This window comes from Melanotaenia boesemani, chromosome 16 (assembly GCF_017639745.1).
Source record: "Melanotaenia boesemani isolate fMelBoe1 chromosome 16, fMelBoe1.pri, whole genome shotgun sequence".
In the NCBI taxonomy this organism is placed as follows: domain Eukaryota; kingdom Metazoa; phylum Chordata; class Actinopteri; order Atheriniformes; family Melanotaeniidae; genus Melanotaenia; species Melanotaenia boesemani.
The window spans coordinates 4361020-4387199 of NC_055697.1; the positions used below are offsets into that span (position 1 = coordinate 4361020).

At 40.2% G+C, this 26180-nt stretch overlaps 2 protein-coding genes across 4 annotated transcripts in view; one reads left to right on the forward strand and one right to left on the reverse strand.

Moving 5' to 3' along the window:
- The first annotated feature begins 520 nt into the window (after positions 1 to 520).
- Positions 521 to 26121, forward strand: LOC121655760 (serine/threonine-protein kinase VRK1-like). Of its 3 annotated transcripts, none has more exons than XM_042010582.1 (14): positions 521 to 608; positions 1145 to 1279; positions 2440 to 2495; positions 4096 to 4165; positions 4862 to 4949; positions 6234 to 6342; positions 6605 to 6697; positions 6793 to 6925; positions 16929 to 17049; positions 18196 to 18254; positions 20848 to 21026; positions 23096 to 23239; positions 24985 to 25158; positions 25335 to 26121. In XM_042010582.1, exons 2-14 carry the CDS (start codon positions 1150 to 1152, stop codon positions 25689 to 25691), a joined length of 1713 nt encoding a protein of 570 aa, XP_041866516.1. In that variant the 5' UTR covers positions 521 to 608; positions 1145 to 1149; the 3' UTR covers positions 25692 to 26121. The 3 variants fall into 3 exon arrangements, with proteins under 3 accessions (XP_041866516.1, XP_041866518.1, XP_041866517.1); XM_042010584.1 differs by having other exon boundaries at positions 20848 to 21017; XM_042010583.1 differs by having other exon boundaries at positions 604 to 701.
- The window catches only part of fancl (FA complementation group L), a 40359-nt gene continuing 39449 nt past the window's right edge, over positions 25271 to 26180 (reverse strand). The window contains exons 13-14 of the mRNA XM_042010588.1: positions 25872 to 25943; positions 25271 to 25750 (exon numbers count right to left, since the gene is read on the reverse strand). Coding sequence (XP_041866522.1) covers positions 25715 to 25750; positions 25872 to 25943 — 108 coding nt within the window. The 3' untranslated portion in view covers positions 25271 to 25714. The remainder of the gene's footprint in view (positions 25751 to 25871; positions 25944 to 26180) is intronic.

Genomic DNA, 26180 nt, shown 5'->3' on the forward strand with positions numbered 1-26180 from the left:
AGAGATTCTTTTCATAACACCAAACTCTTCTGACTAAGCTGATTTTCCCTTTTAATGATGACAAATTGTGTTCTATTTAATTTTTGACAGGGGCAGACATTAAAGGAAGGGCAAATGAAGCAGATGTAGCACAAAATCTTGTTTTACATCAGCTATATTTCAACACAAATCTAAATTTTAAATTAAATTTTGAATGAGATTTTTTAATATCCAATTTAAATCCAATGTCCCAGATGAACACAAGATGCAATTTGTAACAGTCCATGCTAAACTAAAAAAACATCCATACCAAACAATCAACTAAACCATAAATAAAGTAAGAAGAGGAAGAAATGTTCTTAAATAAATTTGAAGAAAATGTTTGGACAATCAATGTCAACTTGAATGTATTTGGCTGTAAATTAAGAACTATAAAATACTATCCCTTTTATATGCGCAGCATAATGATTTGTCAGGTTGAATACGTCATGCCACACACATCCCGCCTTTTTTTTGCTTCTAAAACGGTGATTGGTTGATGCACAACGTTACTTGCATGTAATTGGCTCTGCCTCGTAGCGGGAGGGACAACTTTCAGGAAGTGAAGATATTATTTCTTCATCCGCCGGGTAAGTTTATACACGACTGGTAACACTATTAGAGGGCTAAACTGACGCTACACGGCTTCAACTCCCGCTGGAGGTTGTTTCATACTTTTTCGTGTAAGTAATGTTGACGACATTCTTACGTATCAGACAGTTAGCTTGTTAGACGTTACTAACGGCTGTTAAAACAGTCTTCATTTAAAGTATTCTATTACATCTGTAGTTGTTTGTGCCTTTGAGAAAACCAACTTTATAGCTCGCTATCTAACAAGCCGCCCTTTACAGTAGTCATTATGGCAGCTAGCTGGATATACTGACGGTCAAATGGAAACCCCGTTGGGGTAAGATCCAAGCATTAGTCCTCTGCTCTGGTACCATGTGTTTCACTTTCATTTTCTGGTAGGACTAAGTGTAAAATACCCCCACATCTGTAATCAGTTCATTATCTTCTGTACATTTTGTCTGAAAAAGTTTGGAGTCACAGCCACATTAAAACAGACATTTAATATCCTCCCATAGTTTACAGAGATAAGCTACTAATAATGTCCTTTTTCTTTTAGTTGTGATGGCACCACCAAAAAAGAATACCCTACCCAAACCACTCCCAGATGGTTTCATACTGACAGATGCTGAGAAGAAGAAATGGAGGCTGGGGGAAATCATTGGTCAAGGCGGTTTTGGACTGATTTACCTTGGTAATGAACACATTGATTAAATACACATACATGCAGACATGGGATGTCAGGATTATAGATGTTCTTGGTGCATTTATCATCTGAGAAATAATCATGATTATGAAGATTATTATCAGCCAATTTCACAACACTATAAATATGTAAAGTGATGACTTAATCTGCGGATGTTATGCAACTTTGTTTTCTTGTCATGTGTGAATTGTACTGATCTGATATGGTTCAGGGATGATCTTGTTTGTAAAGAGACGACATTGAGGGTTTTTTACAACTAACTAATCATAACATTTAATACTGTGATTAATTGAAAAATCAAGTAATCATGACATCTCTAATGCAGACTGGTAGAAGAGCTTCCTGTTTTTCTTTGCACCAATCTGATTGATCTTAGGGCGATATGGCCTAAAAATAAAATCTCTGATTTTTTATAACCAAATCCGATTTCCGATTTTAATCGATTTTTTTCCTTTTATTTTACAAAACATAAATAAACTTATTAAAAACATTTATTTGTTTATATAGATAAATCCCAGCAAAAATAAAGCATATAATGTCATAGCCTTTCCACCATATAAACAACTTCATATCTTACATAGAAATATGCGACACAAAGCATCCGTGATGTCTTTCCATCTGGATCCTTATCATACAGGATCCACTGCAGGAATAATTCCCCTGATGAAGGTTGTCTCTTAACGAGGGTTTGTGGGTTAAGTTGACTTCTGCATCTCATAGAGAGCAGCATTTCTCCCTGCAGTTAAACGCACAGCTAAATCCCAGGCGTGAGTGAAGGGTCACTTCAGTGAAAATCTGTCAGACAAACACCGTTCTGGTGTGGATGGAGGGCTAAGTCTGCTGCTAACTAACTATGGAAAAAAATCCCGATTTTCATAAAAATAAATCTCCAGAAATGGAAAATTCACTTTATCGATTTTATCGAGTGATCGCCCAGCCCTACCTGATCTCTTTTTTTCTTGGTCAGAAAAGCTGTGTGAATAAAGCAGAATGATTGAAGTCATGTCAGTGCTTTTGATGAACTGCAGCGCTCTATTCTGTCTTTTAGTGTTACACTTTAAAATAGCCTGATAGAATCAACCAATGAAAACTTAACAGTGTGTTCAAACTCTGTCTCATCTTCACTGTCTTTCTTTGTCATCTATAAGCCTCCCAGGACATAGACAGACCCGTTGCAAGGCACACAGAGTTTGTCATAAAAGTGGTGAGTACAGTCACTGATCTATCTTCAGTTACACATGATGATTTTTGAAGGTTTTATATATAAGATCTGATTTCCTTGTTACACTGTGCTACGGGAAGCAGAAAGCAGTTACTGTAATTATGTCTACCTCCACTCCTTAATCCAGAGCTACACTCCCTCTCTGCCAGTGAAAGACGCCTAGTGCTCCCACCACAAGGTGGCGCCACATCAGTAGCTAGACTTCCTTTGTTGTTCCCCGGTGGTGGAACGATCTACCAAACTCCGTCCGATCCGCAGAGTCCTTATCCACTTTTAAAAGCAAGCTAAAGACTGTTTAAGGAGCATTTCCACACTTAGCTTAACTCTTCTACTTGTCGGAATAAGTTAGGAAGATTTGTCCAGCTCTTTGACTCAACTCAGCACTGAATAAGCTGCGTGCACTTACGCCTGAGATGATGCTGTGTGATGAAATCGTGATCTTGTATTTAAACAAAGGACTTACAAAAAAAGACAAAAAGCACTACATGACAGGACCTGGGTCCACCTGGACTCCCAGCAGTCTGACCACCACTTAATGATGACGTCCCATCTTGTTTGAATTCTTGCTTGTGTTCTTACTCTCAGATTTAAGTTGCTTTGGATAAAAGCGCCTGCCAAATGACTGTAGAATAGAATAGTAGAACTAAAGGGATGAATAAGGGTCTCCAAGCCAAACTAACTCAAAAATTTATCAGAAAGGAGAGTTTGTAGATTTATGTGAAAGGAAAGGTTGTCTGCTTCCTGAGACAAAACCGGGAGCTGGTTCCACAGAGAGGGTCTGATAACTAAAGGCTCTGCCTCCCATTCTGCTCTTAGAACCTCTAGGACCCACCAGTAAACCTGCAGTCTGAGTGAAAACCTGGAACGCTGAGATCTTTAAGATCCAATGGAGCTTGGTCACTAAGGGTTTTGTACGTAAGAGAAGAATTTCAAATTTTATTCTGGATTTAAGAGGAAGCCAGTGAAGAGAAGATATAACTGGAGAAATATGATCTCTGCTGATAATTCTCACCAGAACCGTCGTTGCAGCATTTTGGATCAGATGGAGGCTTTTCAGGACAGAAATCAGGAATTTCTGTTGTCTCATCTGGAAGTAAGAAATCCATGTACTAGTTTTCCTGCATCACTCTGAGACAGGATGTACTTTATTTCAGGAATACTCTGTAGGTGGTCCAAGAAAACTGTTCAGTATGTGAGTCACAGGACAAATCCTGGTCCTAAATAACTCAAATACTGGAAGCAGGTTTGTGTAAATTTAGTTTTAACTTTACAATCAGTTATTAAACACTTCATCAAATACAACATATGAAAAGTGCAAGCAACTCTTTATCTGTGATGTTTAGTCCTCAGTATAAATTTTCCTAATTTACTGATGCCAGATCAAACAGTCCCACCAAAAGAAGAGAAAGACCAGGAGGAGTGGCTTTAGAAAAGAAAAATTTCAGTAACTTGTTTTTGGCCAAGAAGAATGATCATCGGTTGGAACAAAAATCTTTAATTAATTTAACCCAAACTTATAGACTTGTGAAGCTTTAACTGATGATAATGAAAGATCTAACACTCTGTGTGCATGTGTGTGCAGGAGTACCAGGAGAATGGCCCCTTGTTTTCAGAGCTCAAGTTCTACCAGAGAGCAGCCAAACCAGCGAGCAGTGAGTAGCACAACCTGTCCAGTGTCCCGGCAGCTCGCTGGAGCACAAGAGCATTTGACTGATGAAGTGGCTGCAGACACAGAAGCTTGCTGCCTGCCACACAGTAATTAATAATAAGCCAAAGCAAACACGCGTCTCTGTGGCAGTTGGGGCCTCCTCTCCACGCTTGTCTGAGCTCTCCAAGGCCTTCACATGGAGGAGAGCGACAGAGACAAAGCCACTCACATGTAATGATGCCTGGGCCTCCACTGAGCCCCTGACCACCTGCCAACCTGGTTGAGAGCCATCAGGCCAGCCTCCATAAAGTCCTGGGCCAGATCCACCACTTTGTCTGGGGGCACCTGTGTTTGTGTGTATTTGTAGTTGTGTTTAGTCTTAATATAAGACTTGATGTTTGTAATTACATATTCTGATACTTAGAAAGACAAATTAGCTGTTTGGACAAAACATTTGCCTACTTTTTATAGAACTTTTTATTCTGACTCATGAAAAGGACTTTTGTCAAATGAGGGTAAAGGTTGTGTCCAGGCAATCCTAAAACGATAAAACTGTTCAGAAAATGTGAAATGAGCCTGGCTGTCAGTACAACTAAGTGATCCAGGTCACTCTGATTTCTGCTTTGTCAGGTTAGACTCCAGTCTTTTCATGTAAGGGAGTGTGATAAACAGAATGAATCCTCCCCTCATGTTGTTTCAGTGGGAAGATGGAAGAGGAGCAAGAAACTGGATTTCCTGGGCATCCCGACGTACTGGGGATCTGGTCTTGCTGAGCATGCCGGTCTGAGGTACCGATGTAGACAAAATGTGGCATGAATGTAAAAGGCATCTGTTTATTCTATTTTTAAATGCCTCCGCATTCAACATTGTACTCTGTGATGGCAGAAGTCCATCCAAAATCTAAAAGATGCATTATACAAGTGGAGGAATCCACAAGGTGTTGCACCAGATCAGCAGAATATCAGTCAATTAACAGATTATCTGATGGGTGGAAACCCTGGATTTTTGTCTGCTGTGGACCACATAAAAAGGATCACACAAACAGTCACGCAGTGGTTGGACTAGCTACCAAAACCTGAACAGAGAAACTCGAGTTTTAATTTGACTATATTTACTGGAAAGGATGCTGATATAAGATAAGATAAGCTAGGATAAGATAAGATAAACTTTATTAATCCTGGAGGAAATTTTTGAGACCGGCTGCTTGTGCACACCTTAAAACGTTCACACACTAAAAACATATAATAACATAAGAAAATGCAATTGCCAAAATTCATAAATATATTTAAAAAAAATTGATACTAAAGGGCAAATTGGTTTATGCTGCTGAGTTCAGGTTGAGGATTATCTGTAACCTTTAAAATAGATTACTTACAGCGGAGAATATGATGTGTGTGTGTATGTATATGTATATATATATATATATATATATGTATATATACACAGTTAAGACAATAAACAAATTAAAGACCAGTAAAAAAAAAGTCTGAAAAATATGTAAACACAGATGATGTCAGAAAACATGTCTTACCTTAAATTAAAGCTGCATTTATTTAAAAAAAAATAAATAAAATGTTTCTTGTTGTCTTTTGGGAGCAGTTTCCCGTCCAAAACTTGCGATGTTTTGCCATCTCCATGGGTTTAGACAGACAGAGAAACGTTGGTTCTTGTTCTTCTTTCTTAATTCCAGACAGAAAACGTCTCTTTTTTTTTTAATAAACCCGCTCTCTCCTGGTGACATCAGACGCACCGCTGCAGCAGGGAAGAGAGACATGGACGCCATGTTTCTGTCATCAAAGCCAGCGGCCAGCAAAAAAAAAAAAAAGTTAGAGACTGCGTACCTCTGTCTAGGCAGAAGGATTTAGTACTTCATCTACTGTCTGGTTTTGTGAAGAAATCTGGTGATGTTTGGGGGCATGTTTCATCCCACTGTGTGGAAAAAAAATGGTTTCTGAAGGTCTACCTTACTTATTTTTGTTGGTTTAATTTGGCTTTATAAAACATTCTGTTACCAAAATGCAGGTTGCATTATCTGAAAATGATGTCTGTTTTGATTCCTCTCTCCAACTAAGGTATCGCTTCATGGCCATAGACCGACTGGGCAGCGACCTTCAGAAAGTCTGCGAGCACAACAGAGGCCGCCTGAAAAAGGCCACTGTGCTCCAGCTCGGTCAAAGGCTGGTGAGAACTCATTTTAATCATCATCATAATTATGGGGATCTGTTCTTTGATTTTGGTGTAAATAAACAGAACAGAGAAGCCAGCCCAACTTCTTAGATAAAAAGTTCAGTCAGGAGTCAGTTTAGGAGATAATGAGCACTTCTTACCACAAAGAGAACGTAGCGTGGCTTTTGACATGTGTATTCACATCCTTTCATTTTATTACAGTCTTTTCATCCTAACTGTTATTTTTTCTTTGGGTGTTTTTTGGTTCCTGCTTCAGGTGGACGTCCTGGAGTATATTCATGAAAATGAGTATGTCCACGCAGACATCAAAGCTGCCAACCTCATGCTGGGTTACAAAGACCCTCAACAAGTTAGTTTACTTCACATCTGATTTTGATTTTAACTTTTTTTAAAACTTCTCCTGTAGTTTTTTCTGATCTGTTTATATTCTGTTGACTACTCTAGGTCTACCTTGCAGACTATGGACTCTCATACAGATACATTCCTGATGGAGTCCACAAAGAATATAAAGAAAATCCTAAGAAGGGCCACAATGGGACCATTGAGTACACCAGCCTTGATGCCCACAAAGGAGTTGGTAAGCTGTAAATTTTAGCAATTGATGAAAATTAACACCTGAAAGAAGAAGTTTTTGCAGCCTAGCATGAGAGGAACACAGTCCTGGTCAGTTGAGCTGACTTGCAATGTGTGAAATGGATTGAAGAATGCTCCTAAAAGCTGTTTTCTTTTTATCTTAACAGTTTATTGGTTTTACATAAATATAAATGTAGACATACAGTAATGAGACATGAAGGACAATACCCATATAAATACATGCACATGTCTACCTGTTGTACATTTACTAGTACTGGTACAAGTACTGACTTCCACTGTTGAATAATCAGTCTCCAACCCAACATGATACAGTAGCTGTTGTTGTCCACTCAGCAAATGTAGATGCAGTTGTATTGTTGAAGATGGAGGGTCCCCCAGCAAGAACAACAAACAGAAAGGAACTTCTCTTTAAACTTTTATGTGAATGCAGTTAAGCAGAGATGTCCAGAAGCCTTGTATTTTACAACAGTACCATAGGGTATAAAGTAAGGTACGTACTCCTTGGCACTACCAGCAACCTATACAGTTTAGAGTATGTGTCAAGCTTGAGGCTCGCAGGCCACATCCGGCCTGTGAATGACTTATCTTTGGCCTGCATGATCATAGTCACAGTTGGATCTGGCCCACTGATAGAGTGCACAAACCCATATACTACAAGTCCCAGAATGTGCTGCCAGTGCGTTGGCACATCAATCACGGGCCTGCAAGGGTGTACCTCACTCGTTCTTTAGCAGCCCGATGTAGTTCCTCGCCTGTGTCAACTGTCAACACCCCCTCTCCCGAAGAAATGGCTGAATGAAAAGCGGACTTTGAAAACAGAGCACGTGTTTGCAGAGGTAAAGGGCAAAGCGATGTGTCTTTAGCACCACAACAAGTACAAGCATCTGGACGGGAAACAAAGGCTCCAAAAGGTAGAAATTATTAACCCTTTATGCACCAGAGTTTTTTAGGTTTTTAAGGCATACTGTAAGTGAAAAAACAAGTTGAATATGAACCAGAGTTTATGGCAGTAATATTACTCATATTGTGGCATCACTGGTTGGCAGCAGTTTTAGATTCCATGGTCCGGAGACTAATGAGCATCACAGAGTCGCAAACTGACCTTTAATGCAGTTTCATTCTTTGCTGTTTCTCTTGCTAATAAAGGCATTTAATTTTTCGAATGAGGAAATTATTTTTGGTTTGGGGCTGAACAATTAATCGGATTTTCATCGTGATCACGATTTTGGTGGCCACAACTAAATGAACCTGATCCATCCATTTTCTGCTGCTTATCCGGAGTCGGGTTGTGGAGGCAGCTGCCTAAGCAGGGAAACCCAGACTTCCCTCTCCCCGGCCACATTCACCAGCTCATCCGGAGGGATCCCGAGGCGTTCCCAGGCCAGCAGAGAGATGTAGTCCGTCCAGCGTGTCCTAGGTCTTCCCCGGGGCCTCTTTTCCGGTGGGACGTGCCCGGAACACCTCACCAGGGAGGCGTCCAGGAGGCATTCTAACCAGATGTCCGAGCCACCTCATCTGGCTCCTCTCAATGTGGGGGAGCAGCGGCTCTACTCTGAGCCCCTCCCGGATCACCGAGCTTCTCACCCTATCTCTAAGGGAGAGCCCGGCCACCCTGCGGAGAAAACTCCTTTCAACCACTTGTATTCAGGATCTTGTTCTTTCGGTCATTACCCACAGCTCATGACCATAGGTGAGGGTAGGAACGTAGATTGCCCAGTAAATCGAGAGCTTTGCCTTTTGGCTCAGGTGATCCCCCTTTTTGAAGAGGGGGATCACCACCTCAGTCTGCCAGTCCAGGGGAACTGTCCCCGATGTCCACGCGATGCTGCAGAGGCGTGTCAACCAAGACAGCCCTACAGCATCCAGAGCCTTAAGGAACTCTGGACGGACCTCATCCACCCCTGGGGCCTTGCCACCGAGCTTTTTAACCACCTCAGCGACCTCAGCCCCAGAGATAGGAGAGCCAGCCCCAGCTACCCCAGACTCTGCTTCCTCATCAGAAGACGTGTTGGTGGGATTGTGAAGGTCTTCGAAGTATTCCCTCCACCGCCTCACAACGTCTCGAGTCGAGGTCAGCAGCCCCCCATCCCCACTGTACACAGTGTTGACGGAGCACTGCTTTCCCCTCCTGAGCCGCCGGATGGTGGATCAGAATCTCCTCGAAGCCGTCCGGAAGTCATTCTCCATGGCCTCTCCAAACTCCTCCCATGCCCGAGTTTTTGCCTTAGCGACCGGCGAAGCTGTGCTCCACTTAGCCCGCCGATACCCATCAGCTGCCTCTGGAGTCCCACAGGCCAAAAAGGCCCGATAGGACTCCTTCTTCAGCTTGACGGCATCCCCTACTGCCGGTGTCCACCAACGAGTTCGGGGGTTAATGCCACGACAGGCACCGACGACCTTACGGCCACAGTTGCGGCTGGCCACCTCGACAATAGAGGCACGGAACACAGCCCATTCGGACTCAATGTCCCCCGCCTCACCTGGGACATGGTTGAAGCTCTGCCGGAGATGGGAGTTGAAATTCTTTCTGACAGGGGACTCTGCCAGATGTTCCCAGCAGACCCTCACAACACGCTTGGGTCTGCCAGCCTTTTTTTTTTCTTTTTTTTTTTTTTCAAAAAAGCAACTAGCGACAAATCTAGCGACTTTTTCTGGTGATATTAGAGACTTTTGGAGACTGATGTGAAAGAGCGTAGAGTTTACTCTTCAGTGAGGAGGGTGTGCTGCAGACCCCTCCCCTGTCCAAAGCACTCAAACGAGGCTTGTTCCTCACGCAGCAGCTGGATTCAGATCGCCTCTGTTTCATGACCAAGCTGAAAATTAAACGTACAAACCTGCTGCTGGCTGATCCCGCGCTGGTCAGATATTAATGTTTATTCATGAAGAGTGTGGACATAAACATTAAAAAAGTTAAAAGTGTTGTGACATGTTGCAGACTCCTAAGTAAAAAAAACAAACTACACTTAATGAAATTAAACATAAAAAACAAAGAAAATATTGATTGAAGAATTTAATTTTATTATTTTTTTGCTGTTCTAAACATTCTTAGGTTGTCTTTTATCAGTTTTTGCCTCTCTCATGACATCCCTCACCACGGCAGCCTCCATTGCAGCTATATATACTAGTGATGGGATGTTCGGCTCTTTTGGCTCCAAACAGCTTTTAATTCAGCGTCTTTTGTAGCCTCATAATTTACATTAACTTCTCAAACATTAATGGTAAATGTATTTGTTCCATTATTTATCATCTATTCTAATTTAAAGTTTAATTTTTCAATAAAAATTGTTGCCACCTAGTTTGTTTATAGTTGGTGCAATAAAAATACATGTTTTTCTAAACACGGTGAATGATCGTAATTAATAGTCGTGATTACAATATTGATCAAAATAATCGTGAATATTATTTTGGTCATAATCGTGCAGCCCTATTTTGGCTGTTTGCAGGTAGAAAATCTTTTCACTTGAAATTACTTGGTAAAAATGCTCAAAGATCCATAAGAAATAAATTTAACAGGCTTTATTCTCTTTTTTTTTATTTAAATTTTTTCATTTATTTAAAGATTAATGTTGTTTTATAGGCAATAACTTATTGAATTCATTGAATATATTATTTCAAATGAATAAAATTGGTCTCAAGTCATGTTTTTTTTCCACATTTAATTTTTTTTATGTTATTCAAGACAAGCAAAACTTTAAAATGACCGTTTAATATAATTGATAATAATAATAAACAATTAACACAGTTGTTGTGGAACAGAACAAACTGATTTTACAACATGAATAAAGACGTACCCTGTTCTTTCTTTTTACCGTATATCTGATTGCTTTTTAGTGAGAAGCATGATCGGCTTTTACAACTGACCAGGTTTTTCACAGCTTTTTTTATGAACCTGATTATAAACTGTTTTGAGTTTACGGTCTTTGTCAGTGAAAAGTGGTCTTTTGTTTCAGACCAGGTGCTTCAATCAGCTGATATTGGGAGCATATTAACTGGCCTACTCTGACCATTGATCCCCTCACCCACCTGCTGAATGCTGTCATCGTTTCCTTAATTCACCAGTTAGCTGAAGTCATAACCTGCAAGTTGTTTTCATGACCACATTCATTAAAGGGCTTTGATGTTTGTCCCACACCACAGATAACCTTGACGAGCTCCACGTTGACCATCTCCACTACCCGGGAGCTTGATACTGTGATTTGGCCTGAAATGCCAGAGTTTTTATCAATGTGATCAGTCAGAGAAAGAGAGGGGTGACTTATGCATATTTTTATTTCCTTATAAAATTTCTGTCCTGATAATAACTTTGACTGTTATACTGTTATATCCATCTTTTGAAGTAGTGATTTTATTAGAGCCATTAAAGTGCTGCAGCAGCTGCTGGACAGCATCAAACATAAAAAAACAACTTATTTTAATATGAGGAAGACATTAAAATGTCCCTGAATGTCGACTTTTTAAATACCTTCAGGTTAGAGAATTCCATCCTTCATATGAATGACCAAGAACCAGAGTCGTGTCTGCCCCTCACTGACACAGTGGCATTATTCTCCACAAAGATGTTGACAGGTTGCCATGGTGAGGTTTGGTGAACATAGCTTGCAAGTGGCAGTCTTATGTACCCAGAGCTAAACGGTGTAATTACCACCATTTGGTGGGCAGACAGCAGAATGATGACCGTCTCCAAACAAGACTGTAAGAGAGAGGGGTTAAGAGTGTGACACTGCAGTGCGTTTAAGAGAATCTGAGTAACAAAAGGAGATAATTAGCAACACGACCATCTCTTCTTCACCTCACTGTCTAAAGCGTGCAGAGGTGCGTGTGTGTTCTGCATGTATTTATGGGGATGTTATACATTTATGTACTACTCATGTCCAAGCTTCATTTACAAGCTGATTACATGTGTATGTGTACACACAAGTTTCTTTGTGCTCTCCTTTCTCATTCCTCACAAGAGGGCAAAGCAAAGCGCATAAATGCTGAAGAGCAGACTAAAAACGGTATAATGAGTGGCGATATTGTGCCAAGAGCACACACAGACGCTGGTTATGCTTAATGTAGTTGTTGATCTCTTTAATTGTTAATCTATTATAGTGCTCTGGGAGTTGGAGCACTTTTTTCTCTGTCAGTACTAAATGGATTTTTCATTTTTATTCTCCTTCAACAGAAGCAATAAGTCTCTGTGCAAACATTTACAGCAATAGGAAGCCTCACTGTAATGCAGGTTTAATGCACACTTTATATCCACAAGGACCGTTGTTAAGCCTTATTATCAGTTATTGTCGAGGTTTTTTTTCATTAGTTTTAGTTTTTATTTTGTTTTCAAATTCAGTTAGTTTTAAGTAGTTTTTACAGCAAATTTTCTAGTTTTTATTAGTTTTCGTTTTTTGAAAATGCTTAATTTTAGTTTAGTTTTTATTAGTTTCAGTGTTAGTTTTAGTTTTTTTCTAAATTAGGATATTTGTCAGGTGCAAAATTCAAAATCATCAGAATAACCATTGTATAATAAAAACTCAAGATACACTTTTTAAAAACTGTATCAGGAGGAAACATGAACAGCCATCGACACATCAAACACAACAGCCCAAAAGAAAGCAGCCTTAAGTAAAATAATGTGTGCAGTGCTGCTTCTGAGATCGTGTGCTAGCTAAAAATCAACATAACCAACATACTAAATACACGCATCAACATAACATGAATCCATTCTAGAGACAGTTTACAGACCTTGGCAGCCAGGAGTCTAAAAGAGATAAATCTGACTCATCATGAACCTCAACAACCCAACAAACTCTAGACCAGAGCTTTAATTCATTCAGATGAAACAACTCATAATTAACTACATAAAGAATTGAACTAGAGGTGCAGCAGCTTTGGTACAAATCACTGCAGAACCTCACATGTTATACTGACATGATAAAGCTGTGGATATTTTAGACGCTGAAAGTGAATGTGTCTGGTAGAACACAGAACCAGCACCTTGTTAAGATACTGATGTATCTCAGCTGGATGCTGATGTGCTTTTCGTTTCTACGCTAAACCTGCTGTCCAACATTGTAAACAAAAACAAATTCAGGCCTCACAAATTCGGCTTTTCAGGATTTTGTGTGTGCATGTGAGATTGTGTGTGTGTAACTGACAGTGTGTGTGTGTGACTCACGTTCCCTCCCCATGCTGCTCGGCCCGGCTGAAGCTTATCTTTCCGGGGAGGGGGGCAGAGAGGCTACCTGGTCCAGGTGGTCCTGGTTAACCTTCTTGTGCAGCTTTTCAAATGGACTTTCAGATTCGGGGTTTTTCCTTCCACATATTGAACCACCTGCTTCTTTTACAAGACACTTTATCTTTGACATGGTCATAACGAAAGAAAGCCCAAACAGGACTCTGCCGCTTTCTCCCGATTTTCTTCGTAGCATCACGCTAGCCGGCGCGGGAGAACACGCTGTTGACACGTGACGCCCCTACGACGCTGACACCCGGCGTAAATCCGGCAGAGCGAAGTAAATAGATTTCATATCAACCCCGAGGACTTATGTATGAAATAAATTTTACAAAAGGAAAACAAAGGACATTTTTGCTTTCGTTTTAGTTTTGGTTTGTTTTGTAAACACAAATACAGTTTCAGTTAGTTATCGTTTTCTTTAGTCTCTCGTTTTTATTTTTATTTCAGTTAACCAGAATGTTTTTTTAAATTCTAGTTTTCGTTTTTTAGTTTGTTTTCGTTAACTATAATAACCTTGGTTATTGTGAGAAAGTAGAAGAGACGATAACAGTTTAACATTTGGAGCCAGTAAACTGTTTCTACAGCAGGTTTGTCCTGCTTTTGATTCAAATTAGCCATGAAAGAAACACATCAGGACTATTTTCAGAGGTGAAATCTTGACCCTTGATTCAGCTCAGATTAACCAGTTTTATATAACTTTTAAATAAAGTTTTTTTTTCTTTTCTGCATGGAAATCCAACATTTTGAGCCTGACTTTGTGTTTTTCTTTTTGCACTGAGTCAGTGGCCTGTGACAAGGGCTGTTATTACTTGATTTCACAAATAATCACAGTATTAATCGTCATGATTAATTTATTGTAAAGTTCTTTCTAAAGAGTCACTTTCCATAAAGAATTTTATGGGAGCATTTAAAAAGAACTAAACGGTGCTGTTAGTGTGCAGTGTGAAAGCAAATGGACCCTACAGTCAGTCCGGTGAATGCTGTAGGGCCACATGTCGGAAATCTGGCTCCCTCTCTTTCCGCTCATTCTGGACTGATTCAAGGTTTGAAACAAAAATAGGGATGTCACGATTACAAATTATCTTTTTACAAATATTATCAAAGAAATAAAAACGATTTTACAATTATCACGATTATTATTCTTAAATCAGTTTGTTGGCACTATAATGTGTAAAATCACCAGAACACTACTTATGTCTGCTATTCTTTATCTTTTCATGCCAAGATAACTAATTAATATAACAACAACGTTAAGTAACTAAGAAGTCTCATTCCTGCTAAATATCCCCTCCTGTGTAGAGAATAAATAAATCCTACACGTCAATTTCTCTCAAATAGAAATGCTGTTGCTTCTACGGACTGTGACTATTTCACACCGACGACTAAAAGCCACGGACCTCATGTCGAGTCGATTATGTTTGAGACGCGAAACTATCCGTCACAAAAGACGTTTTTAGTTTCTTTTTTTCCATCTGTATAACGTGACGTTCAATGAACGCGTCAAGTTACGCTGTAAGACCAAATGACACGATTTCATTCTAATTTATTTAACCAAACAAGTTTTTGACCAAACTAGTTTTTTTCTCATCTGTAAGCTACAGGTAAAAGTCAGTTAAGGACGTCTTAATCCGTTTGTTTGAAAGGAAAAACTCTTCCTCTCCTGTAGGATCCCACTCAGGCTGCCTCGTCTGCAGCCTGAAAAAAAGCAGCACAAGCGGAAACAAGTGGAAAAGCGGTGGAACGTCGTTTTCGTTCCGTGTTGAAGAATGAGGAAGATGACTGAGGAATCTTTACGATTGTAAAATTTAACAATTATGACATCCCTACACCAAAATAAAAACATAAACTACTAGACTAAATAAATATTTATTGTTCCTAAATTCTTTCCTTGTGGCGGACGAGCCGTTTTCAGTCCTGGCCAAACATGGAAGACTGTAGCAGAAACAACTCAAACTCAAATACAAACAAAAAATATTGTTAAAAATGACTAATGCAGTGAAGAGAAAATATATTTAAAACACTACAAAACATCTCAGTATGTCCAGTCTTTAACCGCTTCAGTCGGACCTCCCTACTTAGTCCGAGCAGTTCTGCACGTTTCTGTTCTTCCCTTTGTCAGGACAGCATCTTGCCATCTTGACAGTCATGTTGAAGTTGTAACTTGGTGATCAGAATACTTTAATTTCATGAACATCAAATTAGATTACTGCCCTATCTTCCTGATATTGTGGTCCTACATACCATTGACCGTGCCTACTCTCAAGACCCGGCCGTTGGTTGGAAAGGATCAATGATGGCTGCAGCTCACAGAGGAGATTTCTCTCCTCTGATGGAGCCAGTCGATATATAATTTCTCAGTATTGAGCTGCTTAAACTCGCGGGGCTTGACCTCTTTGGATGGACTCGGTCACAGAGTATTGATAGACCTCAAACTTAAATGTAGACACATGCCGTCATACACACAATCAACAGGACATCCAAACACACGTTTGACTTCTTTAAAAACTCTTTGGTACATGGCAGTTCACACTGACAGTCTCACAATATTGTATTCGCCAACATCAAATTGATTTATTCATATTTCTGTAGTACTGAATTAAAAGCTTTGGATCTCCAGACCTTCATAGTTCAGACACACTGTTGATCAGAATGATCCTGGTAAGACGTAAAGTATACTGAGAGCACAGTAGATTCTCACTGTGCTCTCAAACACTTTGTCCAAACTAACCTTCACCTGCAGAAATCTCATTCACCACATGAAGAAAGTCGTCACTCTTCACTTACATTTACTGCACAAAGTGAAAAGCCCTGATCTGCTCCGTGACATATTTATGGTAAAAAAATTAAATAAAATAAAAAGCAATAAAGGACGTTGGAATGATTGAGTGTATGATAAAAGCTTGTCTCTAAAGAAGACTGTAAGGCGGAATACTAAAGTATATATTTTTAAATGTTTTTGTAAAACTCCCTCTTCAGTTTGAAAAACCTTTAACCTCTATTAACCCACAATGCAACTCGACTATCAAAGGTTCTAGTCTGAGCTTTAAGAGTTACTGAGTATGTTTGCTACAATGGATATTTAGCCTTGCTGCCAATTTACTAAAGGTTATTTCACTTTAACTGATTGTTGCGTTAAATAGCACAAATTCACAGCAACGTCATCGCTCATAGAAAAAATGCTCAAAACTGAAAAGTCAAATTAAACGCAGTCCAATTTAGGTTTGAGAAACCAGTGAATTGAGTCTTTAATTCAGTTAAATAATTGTTCTTACATACAACTAATAGACAAATTAAAATGTACCATTAGAATAAAAGGGTGAACACCAGTAACGCTACTTCAGCCAAAGGCTAATTCAATCTTGAGCTGAGACTTAAAGCTGCCCGAGCTGACTGTTCCAAAGATGGAGGTCGTGTCATGGGAATGTTTGACCCAGCGAGTGGCCAAGCTAGCGGCATTTTAAAGGAGTAGGTGGTGAAGGGTTAGTAAAAGTAAAGTCAGTCAGCATGTCAGTTTCTGTCTGCTGTGCTGCAGCGTTTAGGATGAATTCTTTGGGAATCACTCATTAAACTTTGACTTAAGTCAAACGTGCAGCGTTGAGTGTTCTTACAAGGATTGTTTGAGAAGATGACATAATTCCTTGTTACTGACTTTTTATTATCTTTCAAATCACCTGAGGAAAAAAAAAGACTTGATATTGAGAAAGTCAAAATTTAAGAGAATACTAGTTAGTGTTTGTCTTTTTCAGACCACCTTACATCTGTCTTTTTGTAGCACCGTCGAGACGTAGTGACCTCCAGATCCTAGGTTTTTGTCTTCTTCACTGGTTATGTGGGTCTCTGCCCTGGGACAAGGTTCTCAAACATCCCACTCAGGTCCAGGAGGCCAAGGCAAGGTAGGTGCTCGGTTTTTCTGCCACTTTTGTTTGTTTTGTTATAAAGACGCAACACACTTTATGTTTTATTTATTTATTTTATAAAGGTTACAGTATAAAACAAAATGGGACAGTAGCTTTAGCATTTCATATAAAACTCTTGTTTCCAGATGAATGGGACAAAATACAAGGCTGCATTAAAGCTGCTTTGTTTCTAAAGCAGATTTTCACACCACCCCGACACATAAACACAAATGAACACACAAATACACTATTTTAATTGAAAAAATAAAATAATAATAACATGGACTTAGTTGTCCGTTGTCAGACACTAAGTCAATGCAAATGTGCAGTACCACTAATGTGCTGACCCCAAAATATTTCAGTAGCCTTGCAGGAGAGAAGTCAGTTTCTATTACAAATATATTCATTTAATTTTCCCTACAAGTCATTCTGGATTCTTTCTTTCTTTCTTTTATTTAAAATTGGACAAGACATATCAATTAACATAAGGTTCACCATGTAAATATGCCAGATTTAGCTCTTTTTTTCATCTGTAGTCCCACGGCAGGCACAACATGCATGCAAGGATTGTTCAGATAAATAAACATTAGAAAAACAGACAAAAGTAAAACAGTCATGCTATAAACACATCTAATAAACAAACAATATATTCAAACACAGTACATAGTTAAAATGTTAATGAAAGACTAAGTACAAATGTGTGTGCATGATTAGCTTTATTAACCACTTCTGATCTGTGGTCCCCGAGGACGTTTTTTCATTATTCAACAGATATTTGTCCTTAAAGATAGTAACATATTTGTAGCCTGCCCCTAATAGTAACTAGTAGTACTACACAACTACACAATGAGTTTTTTCTGATTTATTGAAATGCTTAAGTTTAGAATATTTATCCTCAGTTCTCGACACCAGAAGTTTTATTGTTGCAACGTTACAATAAATACAGTGTAAAAACTTGTTTTCCATCATATCGTCCATGTTTAGATCAAACTGTTGCTATGCTGCATATAAACTCCTACACTAATAACATGGAGGTGTAGTTAACATTGTGGGACAGATTGCATTGTCTGGGTTTTAAGATGTTCTCCCTCCTCTCGTGTCCTCACCTCTTCCTTGTTGTATTTCCCTCTCTTGTTCTCTAAGACTGATGGGTAGTCTGCCAGACTCGGTCCAGCAGCTGTCAGTGAGTGGCGCCAGCACAGGTAAGACAAGGCTGCCGACTCTTCAGGTTACAGGACATCATTTACACTCTCAGGTTAAACTGAGGATTTAGATGAAGACAAGAAGCCAGTGTAAGGGAGGAGAAGAATCTCTGTAATCTTGTGCTCCTGTCAGTGGAGATCCACATTAAGTCATAATGGAAGCTAGTTCAAGTGGTGGAAATATTTCAGATGGGGTTTACAGTAATTATTATTATCATAATATTATTTTTTTAAACAGTTGTTTGAAGAAAATAAAACATGGCGAAGCATGATAGTGCAGCAGCTTCTCAGCTACCAGCTACTTGTTATAGGGTGAACAACATGGGCTACCTGGTTAAGTATCGTTTTTCTAAACTAATTTGAGCTGTGAATCCCAGTGTGGAGATTAAACCAAAGCTCAAGGCAGACCAAGGCCTGGAGAGTTGAGCGGAAGGAAGATGCTCCGTGCCTGCAGGCAGAAGAGAGACAAGCGAGTCGGGTTGCTACATGAGGAAATGCTTATAGAAACGATACAGCTTACCAGTTTGAGAGGCTTCGATTCTAAAGTTTCAATGACAATGCAATTAGCTATTGAGGAAAGCCTGTGGAGGGCTACTGAACTGCCTGATCAAAAAGAAGTTAGCATGATGTCTCATGCTCTCTGAACCACTCTTTCACGATTTGAGCCGATGAATTCTGGCATCTTGTCATCTTGAAATATCTTGGAATATCAGGGAAGATGGAATGACCAGGGTCTGTACTTATAAAACTCTGCGTAGCAAAGATGACTACAGGTGGCGTACGTAGAGAAAACAGGAAATGTGACGCACAAAACTTCCAGATTTAAAAGCGTGCGTGTGCACGTACTACACCTTTTTCCGTTTATAAATCAGAATCAACAATCAAGTTGGCAGATGTGACGGCGCTCCTTGCCCCGCCCATATGGTGGCTGTTAAAAGTCAGGAGAATGGGCTTGAGAAATATGCACTGGTATCTTTTCCATGATGAAACAGGAAATAAGCAGAATTTTTTGGAATGTGAGATCCCGATGGACCGCTTTGCAAAACCTAAGACGGGTTTTAATGAAATCAAGATACTCTGCACTTCTTCCACAAAGGGCCCGGCTTCTACAGAATCTTCTATAGGACATAGAAGTAGATGAAAGTGTTGAGTAACATTTCAACCATAGACTGTATATAAAAGATGGGCGGAGCCTCTGGGACGTCACCCTTAGGTTTCTGAAGAGCTGAATTGAAGCTCATTGGGCGGTTCCCACTGTCGCCATCTTGGCAGCATCATGTCTGTCTTCATTCTCGGAAAAGAGGTGGAGCTGAGAGGGGGACTGTGAAGGTGGGGGTGGATGATTGATACCCATCAAACTCCGAACTGCCTGTAGCTAAGAGCTAACCCGGAGCTAACGGTAGCTAACCAGCTAATGGAGGTAGGTGGGCTCCCCCCGCTTTTGTATGGGGGAGGGGCCTGATTTTATAAAAATATTTGCATGTATGTGCTTTTTATTACTGTTTGTCAGGGTTTTGAGCAAAGTCACCATAATGTCATGAAACAGGTCTCAGAAACAGTATGTATCAAATATGAGACCTTAAGCATTAAGAAGTAAATTTACTGCACGGCTATTTTTATTTATATTTAGTTGTTTTTGTTGTTCTTTTGTTTCTACTGATTGCTGGTCCTGAGTAGTTTTTCGTTTCATGTATAAGGAAGGAAATGGCAATAAAACAAACCTTGAACCTTGAAATGAAAATTGGTTTAAATACTGTGTGAAAAGAATGACCATGCCATTAAAAATTCTAGTATTGTGACGTCCTTGCAGAACTAATCCAATAGTTTTCTCTTTTTTTTTTCCTTTGGAAACTTGAGTTTAAAGGTTTAGTTAATGCGTTTGCTCCAAAAATAAAGTAAAATTTTAATTTGAATCTGACTGAAACATTTACGTTAAACCAAATGTTTACAGTGGATTAAAAGAATCTGCAGAGTGAGACTAAAGGTTGGTCCATCTTACATCCGAACAGCAGCGTGCCTCTTCAGTTACCCGAGAATCCACTTTAACTTTGTAGCAATTAAACAGCTGTCCCACTGACATGCCTTTCAAAGTTTGTTATCTTCGTCTTTATAAGAGGAGGTCATACCTGTGTGATTACTTACTGTGTGATGTATGGCCGTGACCGTATACTCCTCTGCTGGCAAACCCCAGCTGCCCGCCACAGATAAGAGCTGGAGTATGCATCAACTAAGTGTATGTGTGAAAGAGATAGAACTTCCACTGCAGTGTGTGTCATACACATCGTTTGGCCACTGTGTGATGCATGAAGGCTGACTGTGTATGACACTCCTACACACCTTTCTAACTGTACACATGCCTAATCTGCTCCATGCAGGGAGATGCATGGCCAGCCTCTGCTGCAGCTGCGTTACTACAGGCCCCCGCAAACCATTCCATTCATAAGATGCAGCATCACTGAACCTGCTGTCAGTTTTAAATACCGTCTCTTAGTAAAATGAAAGTCTGATAGCAGATGACAGATGTTATAAAATGGCTTCATTGCTCCAGCTCGACCTAGTCTTTCTACATCTTTGACTCTGTTCCTGTCTTTAGACGAGGTGGCTGCATTTCTCCTTTATGTGGAAACCCTGGGCTACCAAGATAAGCCTGACTACCAATATCTCAAGAAGCTGATTGGCACTGGTGTTGGTGGAAAGCTCGACCTCTCTGTGCCCGAAGGACCTGCAGGGTTGGGCACCAAGGAGCCTCGCGGCAGGGGAAAGGTGAGAACGGTATGTAAGATAAAGCGCCAAACAATGACATTCTGACAATAGAGATAGGTATGAGTGCACATCTCTATCTACGAGAAAGTCGGCATTAAACAACCTCAGTGCTCCTCTTTCTTCTGTTGAGTCTCTTAACCTCAGAGTGCAGGAAAATGACAGCAGTGAAGGGCAGATTTAACCCGCTTCTGAACCCCCCTCCAAAAAAAAAAAGTTCATGTCAACCAGAGGTGGTCGGGGTTTAAAGCTGGAGGAGGACTGATTCTCCTTCAATTCACCAGAATCACTTCTTGAACCCCGAGGTCCCAGCGAGCGCCCTCTCAACGGCCCAGTTTGAAGGGGCTGATGACACACTCTTTACATAGTACAGGGTGTCTCCAATTACAGCGCCACTTTCCTCTCCTTGTGTCATTTCATTTCCATGTTAAAGTGCTGGCCAGTTTGATCCCTAGTTAAACAGAAGTGGCCGTTTACTGGCAGTTTAGTGAAGAGAGTAAATGTCAGCAGAGATAAAGGCCAGCAACTGTTCACAGAATCATTTGGTATAAATATGATTATTTTATGTTTGATCACAGCTTTGCAGAAAGATTAAATTTATTTAAAGGCTCATCAGACAGTTGTGATGTGTTTATGAATACATTTTAAACTAAAGCAAGGCAGCAGGGTAGAGAATACTAATATTTAGAGGGACTGGATGTTGGATGTGCTGCAGTGACTCAGAATCTGCTCATGTCAGACATTTCTGTGTTTTTGTGTCTCAGCATTCAATTCAAGATTTAGAAATATTTGCAGAATCAAATATTTCTGTGGAGTTGCAGCAGTTTCGCATCACATGCTAGTAAGTGAAGATAAACACACTGGCCGTTTCGAATGTGCTCTGTGGCTGATTTAGCAAGGAAACGTATGAAGACATTACTGGAGGAAGAGGGAAGACAAGTCTGTCTTTTGGTTGTTGTTACAGGTAAGATGCAAGATGGATGCTGGATTAGCCATCGATGGGGGGCGCATCACTGAGAAAATGCCAAAAGTTGCTTTCAAAAACCAAAATAGTTTGTGTCCATGTGCATGTAGCCTCTGTCATTTGTTTAATCTCCACCATAGCTCATGAAATCTTTAAAATTCTGTTTCATCGTATGAACATTTATTGTTTCTAAACACAACTTTAAAACTCAGACTTTAACTTTTGGAGCTCCAGAACTGATGAGGAGACGAATCTCGGATTGTTTCAAGAAAACTGAAATCAGAGCGGTCGGATCTTTAGTGGTTTTACTCCTAAGCTGGGTACACGCATATAATTATCGAGCTGTTTTTGTCCCGATTTCTCCTTCCCGACCAAAGACGGCAGTCGCCTGATTATTAAGATGAAGTCTTTTTAAATTATCCTATAAATTATCATTTGGTTTGAGTGTGTTGAGAGCAAATTTATTCAATCTGCTCTGTCGGAAGTTCAAAATTTACGGCCTAAAATCTTCAGGTGTGTGGAAAGCCGATGACTCCTGAGCTGTGACTGGATGGTGACGTGGAACAGAAGGTAGCCAATCAGAGAGCGAGCTGACTGGGAAGGATAGGAATATCCAGGAAGGATATAAAGTCCGCATTCACGCCGTCTCCAGTCTGTTATTTTTTTTTATTCTGGATTTTTCTGTTAACAAAAGACCATCATTCCTTCATCATGTGTGTTCTCTGCCACGCTGGGCGTTGTATTTTCCGGTTGTTGCCATGGTTCTTCTTAATTTTTAAGATTAAAACTCTCTCACGGATAACAAAATCTCTTCAGATTTAGAAAATCCTTTTGTGTACCAGCCATTAGACAAAAAACAAAAACCTGTACAGAATGTGTAACATGGGCAGATTTAAGTGAATGCAGTTGCAGAGCTCTGTCTGGTTTTACTGTCGGCTCAGTGCCAAGACTCAGTGGAGCAGCACAGTTTAGTGGACTTTATTTGCCTGATGTAAACTTTACACCTTAGAGGAAAATAATCTTTTACCTGTTAAACACAAATTCTGGTTATCTTTGGTCAAAACCTACCTGCAGTTTTCTCTTTAAACGGCCCTCAACAACAGTTAACTGTCAACAGAAAGAAGCAGCAACCAGAGGTCCCTGCGAAGAGGAGACTGTGTCTGCAGAGGTATATAAAGAAGAATCTGATGGGATGAAGTCCAAACAAGTACCAGCTCGCTACATACGAGGTCCACCGCTCACCAAACCTCAGTTACAACCGGTAAGATGTCACACAGCTCAATAAAGACCTTTTTACTCCGATTGGAAACCAGCTAACATCAATCGTGACTGCACTAGCCACAGGTTTTACTGACTGTGGTCCAGTAGGCATCGATTAGGACGACACCACTGCAGGTTCATTTTAGGTGCAGCAAATATTTTCCTTTCACCACATTTACCGTCTGTAACATTGGTACAGGCTCTGAAAGCAACAAAAACACTGAGAAGAGTAGATGAGCTTTTATTGGCTGCAAGACTGTGTGGAGCTGAATTCTACAGTCCAGTCCAAAAAAAAAAGAACTGATTACATAAACAGTCCGTTTACAAAAAAAAAGCTACCATGATTATATGATAAAATTGTGATAATTTAGTCCATGCCGTTCCTTACGCAGAGGTAACCTGGTAGCTTGCTACCTGGGAGGTATAATTTGTAACCTGATGTAGCTCAGTTCTGTGTTTTAGTAGTAAAAGTACTGAGAGGAAACACAGTACTACTGACAGCTGGACAGAATTCAACCCGCTTGTTTTAGTGCACGTCACCTACATTCATTTGATAAACATTTCAACCACTACTTTTGGTGTAAGAGTGGTACAACGAGAGCAACCAAAACATTTGTCTCTGCAACAACGAATCAAGATTTTTACCGTATTTAGTGACGTTACAAGAGAAGTAAAAAGTCTCAGCTTTAACAACTTCTGAGACTATGAGAGCAATTCAGTCCAGCTTTATTTGAATTACTCTGATTACCAGTAATCTCAAGGCACTTTGTCAGATACTACCGTAGTCCAGTTAAAACAAATCCAGTATTTCATTCACATTAGTCCAGTTTTAACTGTTAATATAAATCAGTTCATAAAAATAATGACCTAGCTAAAGAAACAGCAGATTGCATCAAATCTTCTCTTTGATTCAGTCCTCCATCCTTGAATTGCACAAGGAGACAGTGGAGAGAATCATCCATCAGAACCAGGAAGGAAAACCGCCAGGAAGATGGTCATCTATCAGAACTAGAGCCATCCTGGTTCTAGTTCTGATAGATGACCATCTTCTAAACCGAGGGGAGAGGACAGGAAAGAGGGGTCAAGTCAGGATTATCTGGTGAGAAAAACACAAATGAATGGCATCAGATATTTCTACATGGACAGTAAAGAGCAGAAAGGAGCCCAGTGCATTATGGGACGTCCCCCATCAACCTATAGTAGCAGAACTAAATGGGTCACCAAACCAGATCTGCTATTAGATTTATCAGAAAGTAAAGTTTATGGTCTAATCTTAAAGGTGTCAGGGAGTCTGCCTCTAAACCTGAAGGTTCTCCCTCCCATTCTACTTTTAAAACCTCCACGAGCCACCAGTAAACCTGCAGGCTACTCTTTTGAGAAAATCTGGAACGCTGAGACCCTTATAATCTAATGGATCTTGGTCCCTACAAGCCTTGTATATGAGAAAAATTTTAAATTCTATTCTGATTTAACAGGAAGCCAATGAAGAGAAGTGATATGCTCATGAGACTGGTATAAATAAGATTTAATTTTAATATTCTATCAGAAAGAGGTTTTGTGGCAGAGTTAAAAGTTTCTGGTGCCTCATTCTCCGACTGAAATGTAGGAACACAGCAGAGCAGCAGGGCTAAAGTAGCAGCTAACCTCTAAATGTTTGTCGAGCTACGACGAGGCTTTAACAGGATGAGTTGCTTCCAACTCTGAATACGTCAATAATGAGGTGATGTTCTACCCGTTTGCCGACAGAAAGAAGAGGTTTTACCTGCTGTCAGACGCTCACTGAGGCCGAGAGCTGTACATTCCTATGAAGAAACGGACAGTGAGGAGGAGGATAAAGAGGAAGATGATGTCAGAGGCAAACCTGTTCCTGCATGCTATCGGAGAGGACCTCCATTAAATCCTGGCGTTCAGCCCAAACAGGTGTGAGGTCAAAAAGCTGGCAGCCAGCCTCCTTATGTATGACATGAATCAGTTTTAGTTACACGCTCCATGTTGTTGTGACTCATGGTTACAAGAAGAAACTTACATTTAATAGGAACCAAAATCTTTTAATAAAGTTGTAAAAGAGCGTACACCTGAATTACATTCTTCAACAGAGAGCTAAATCCAAAAGGACCATAAGGGAATCAGACGATCTGACCTCTGAGAGACGGGACTGTGGACTCACACACATGTGGACAGAAGGTGGCAGTAAGAAGCCAACACACACCGAGTACAAGGAAAGATGGGATGGAAGTCTGCTCCATCACAGAGCCGGTTACGGCCGTCATAAGCCGGCGTGGAGCAGCCGGGTCTGTTGCGTACATGGAGACTGCTCAGATCCAAGACCAGAAGCTGCTCCCACACAGGGAAACACATGGATGTCCCGGCTGGTTTGTTTGGGCGTCCTCATCTTACTGACTGCTGTTTTAAAGTATGCCTGTTTGCTTTCAAATAGAAACGGTAGGCTGTAGATGATGTAGAAACAGGCATCTCCTCAGGACTTCTGCGCTGCCATTTTTACTGTGATAGGCTGAAACAGAAGACGAAGAACAAAACATCTGTTCACTTAAATATAATAGAAACAAGCACTGGATTAAAAAAATAAATCCATTTCAGAATCAATACGCTGATGCATTCAGAGCTTTAGTTACCTTGCTGCAGTATGGACACTCTCCAAAAACAATGCTGAAGCTCTGCCTGCTGGAGGGGAGGGCTCGCAGCCACTGAACGAGAGAAAGAGAAAACTTGATCACACCTTGGATGTGATTCATAATGGCTTTTATGTACCCGTCTCCCTGCACTTCTGTGGGCTTAATGGAACTTCGAGCTCCACTTTTCATGAAGGTTTCGAAGGTATTTCAGTCTGAATACAGAGAATATAAATAAAGTGATTCTGCTCAATCAGACTTATTTCTTGTGTTGTGGAGCAGAATGAGTCCACCTCATCCTTCATCTCTGAG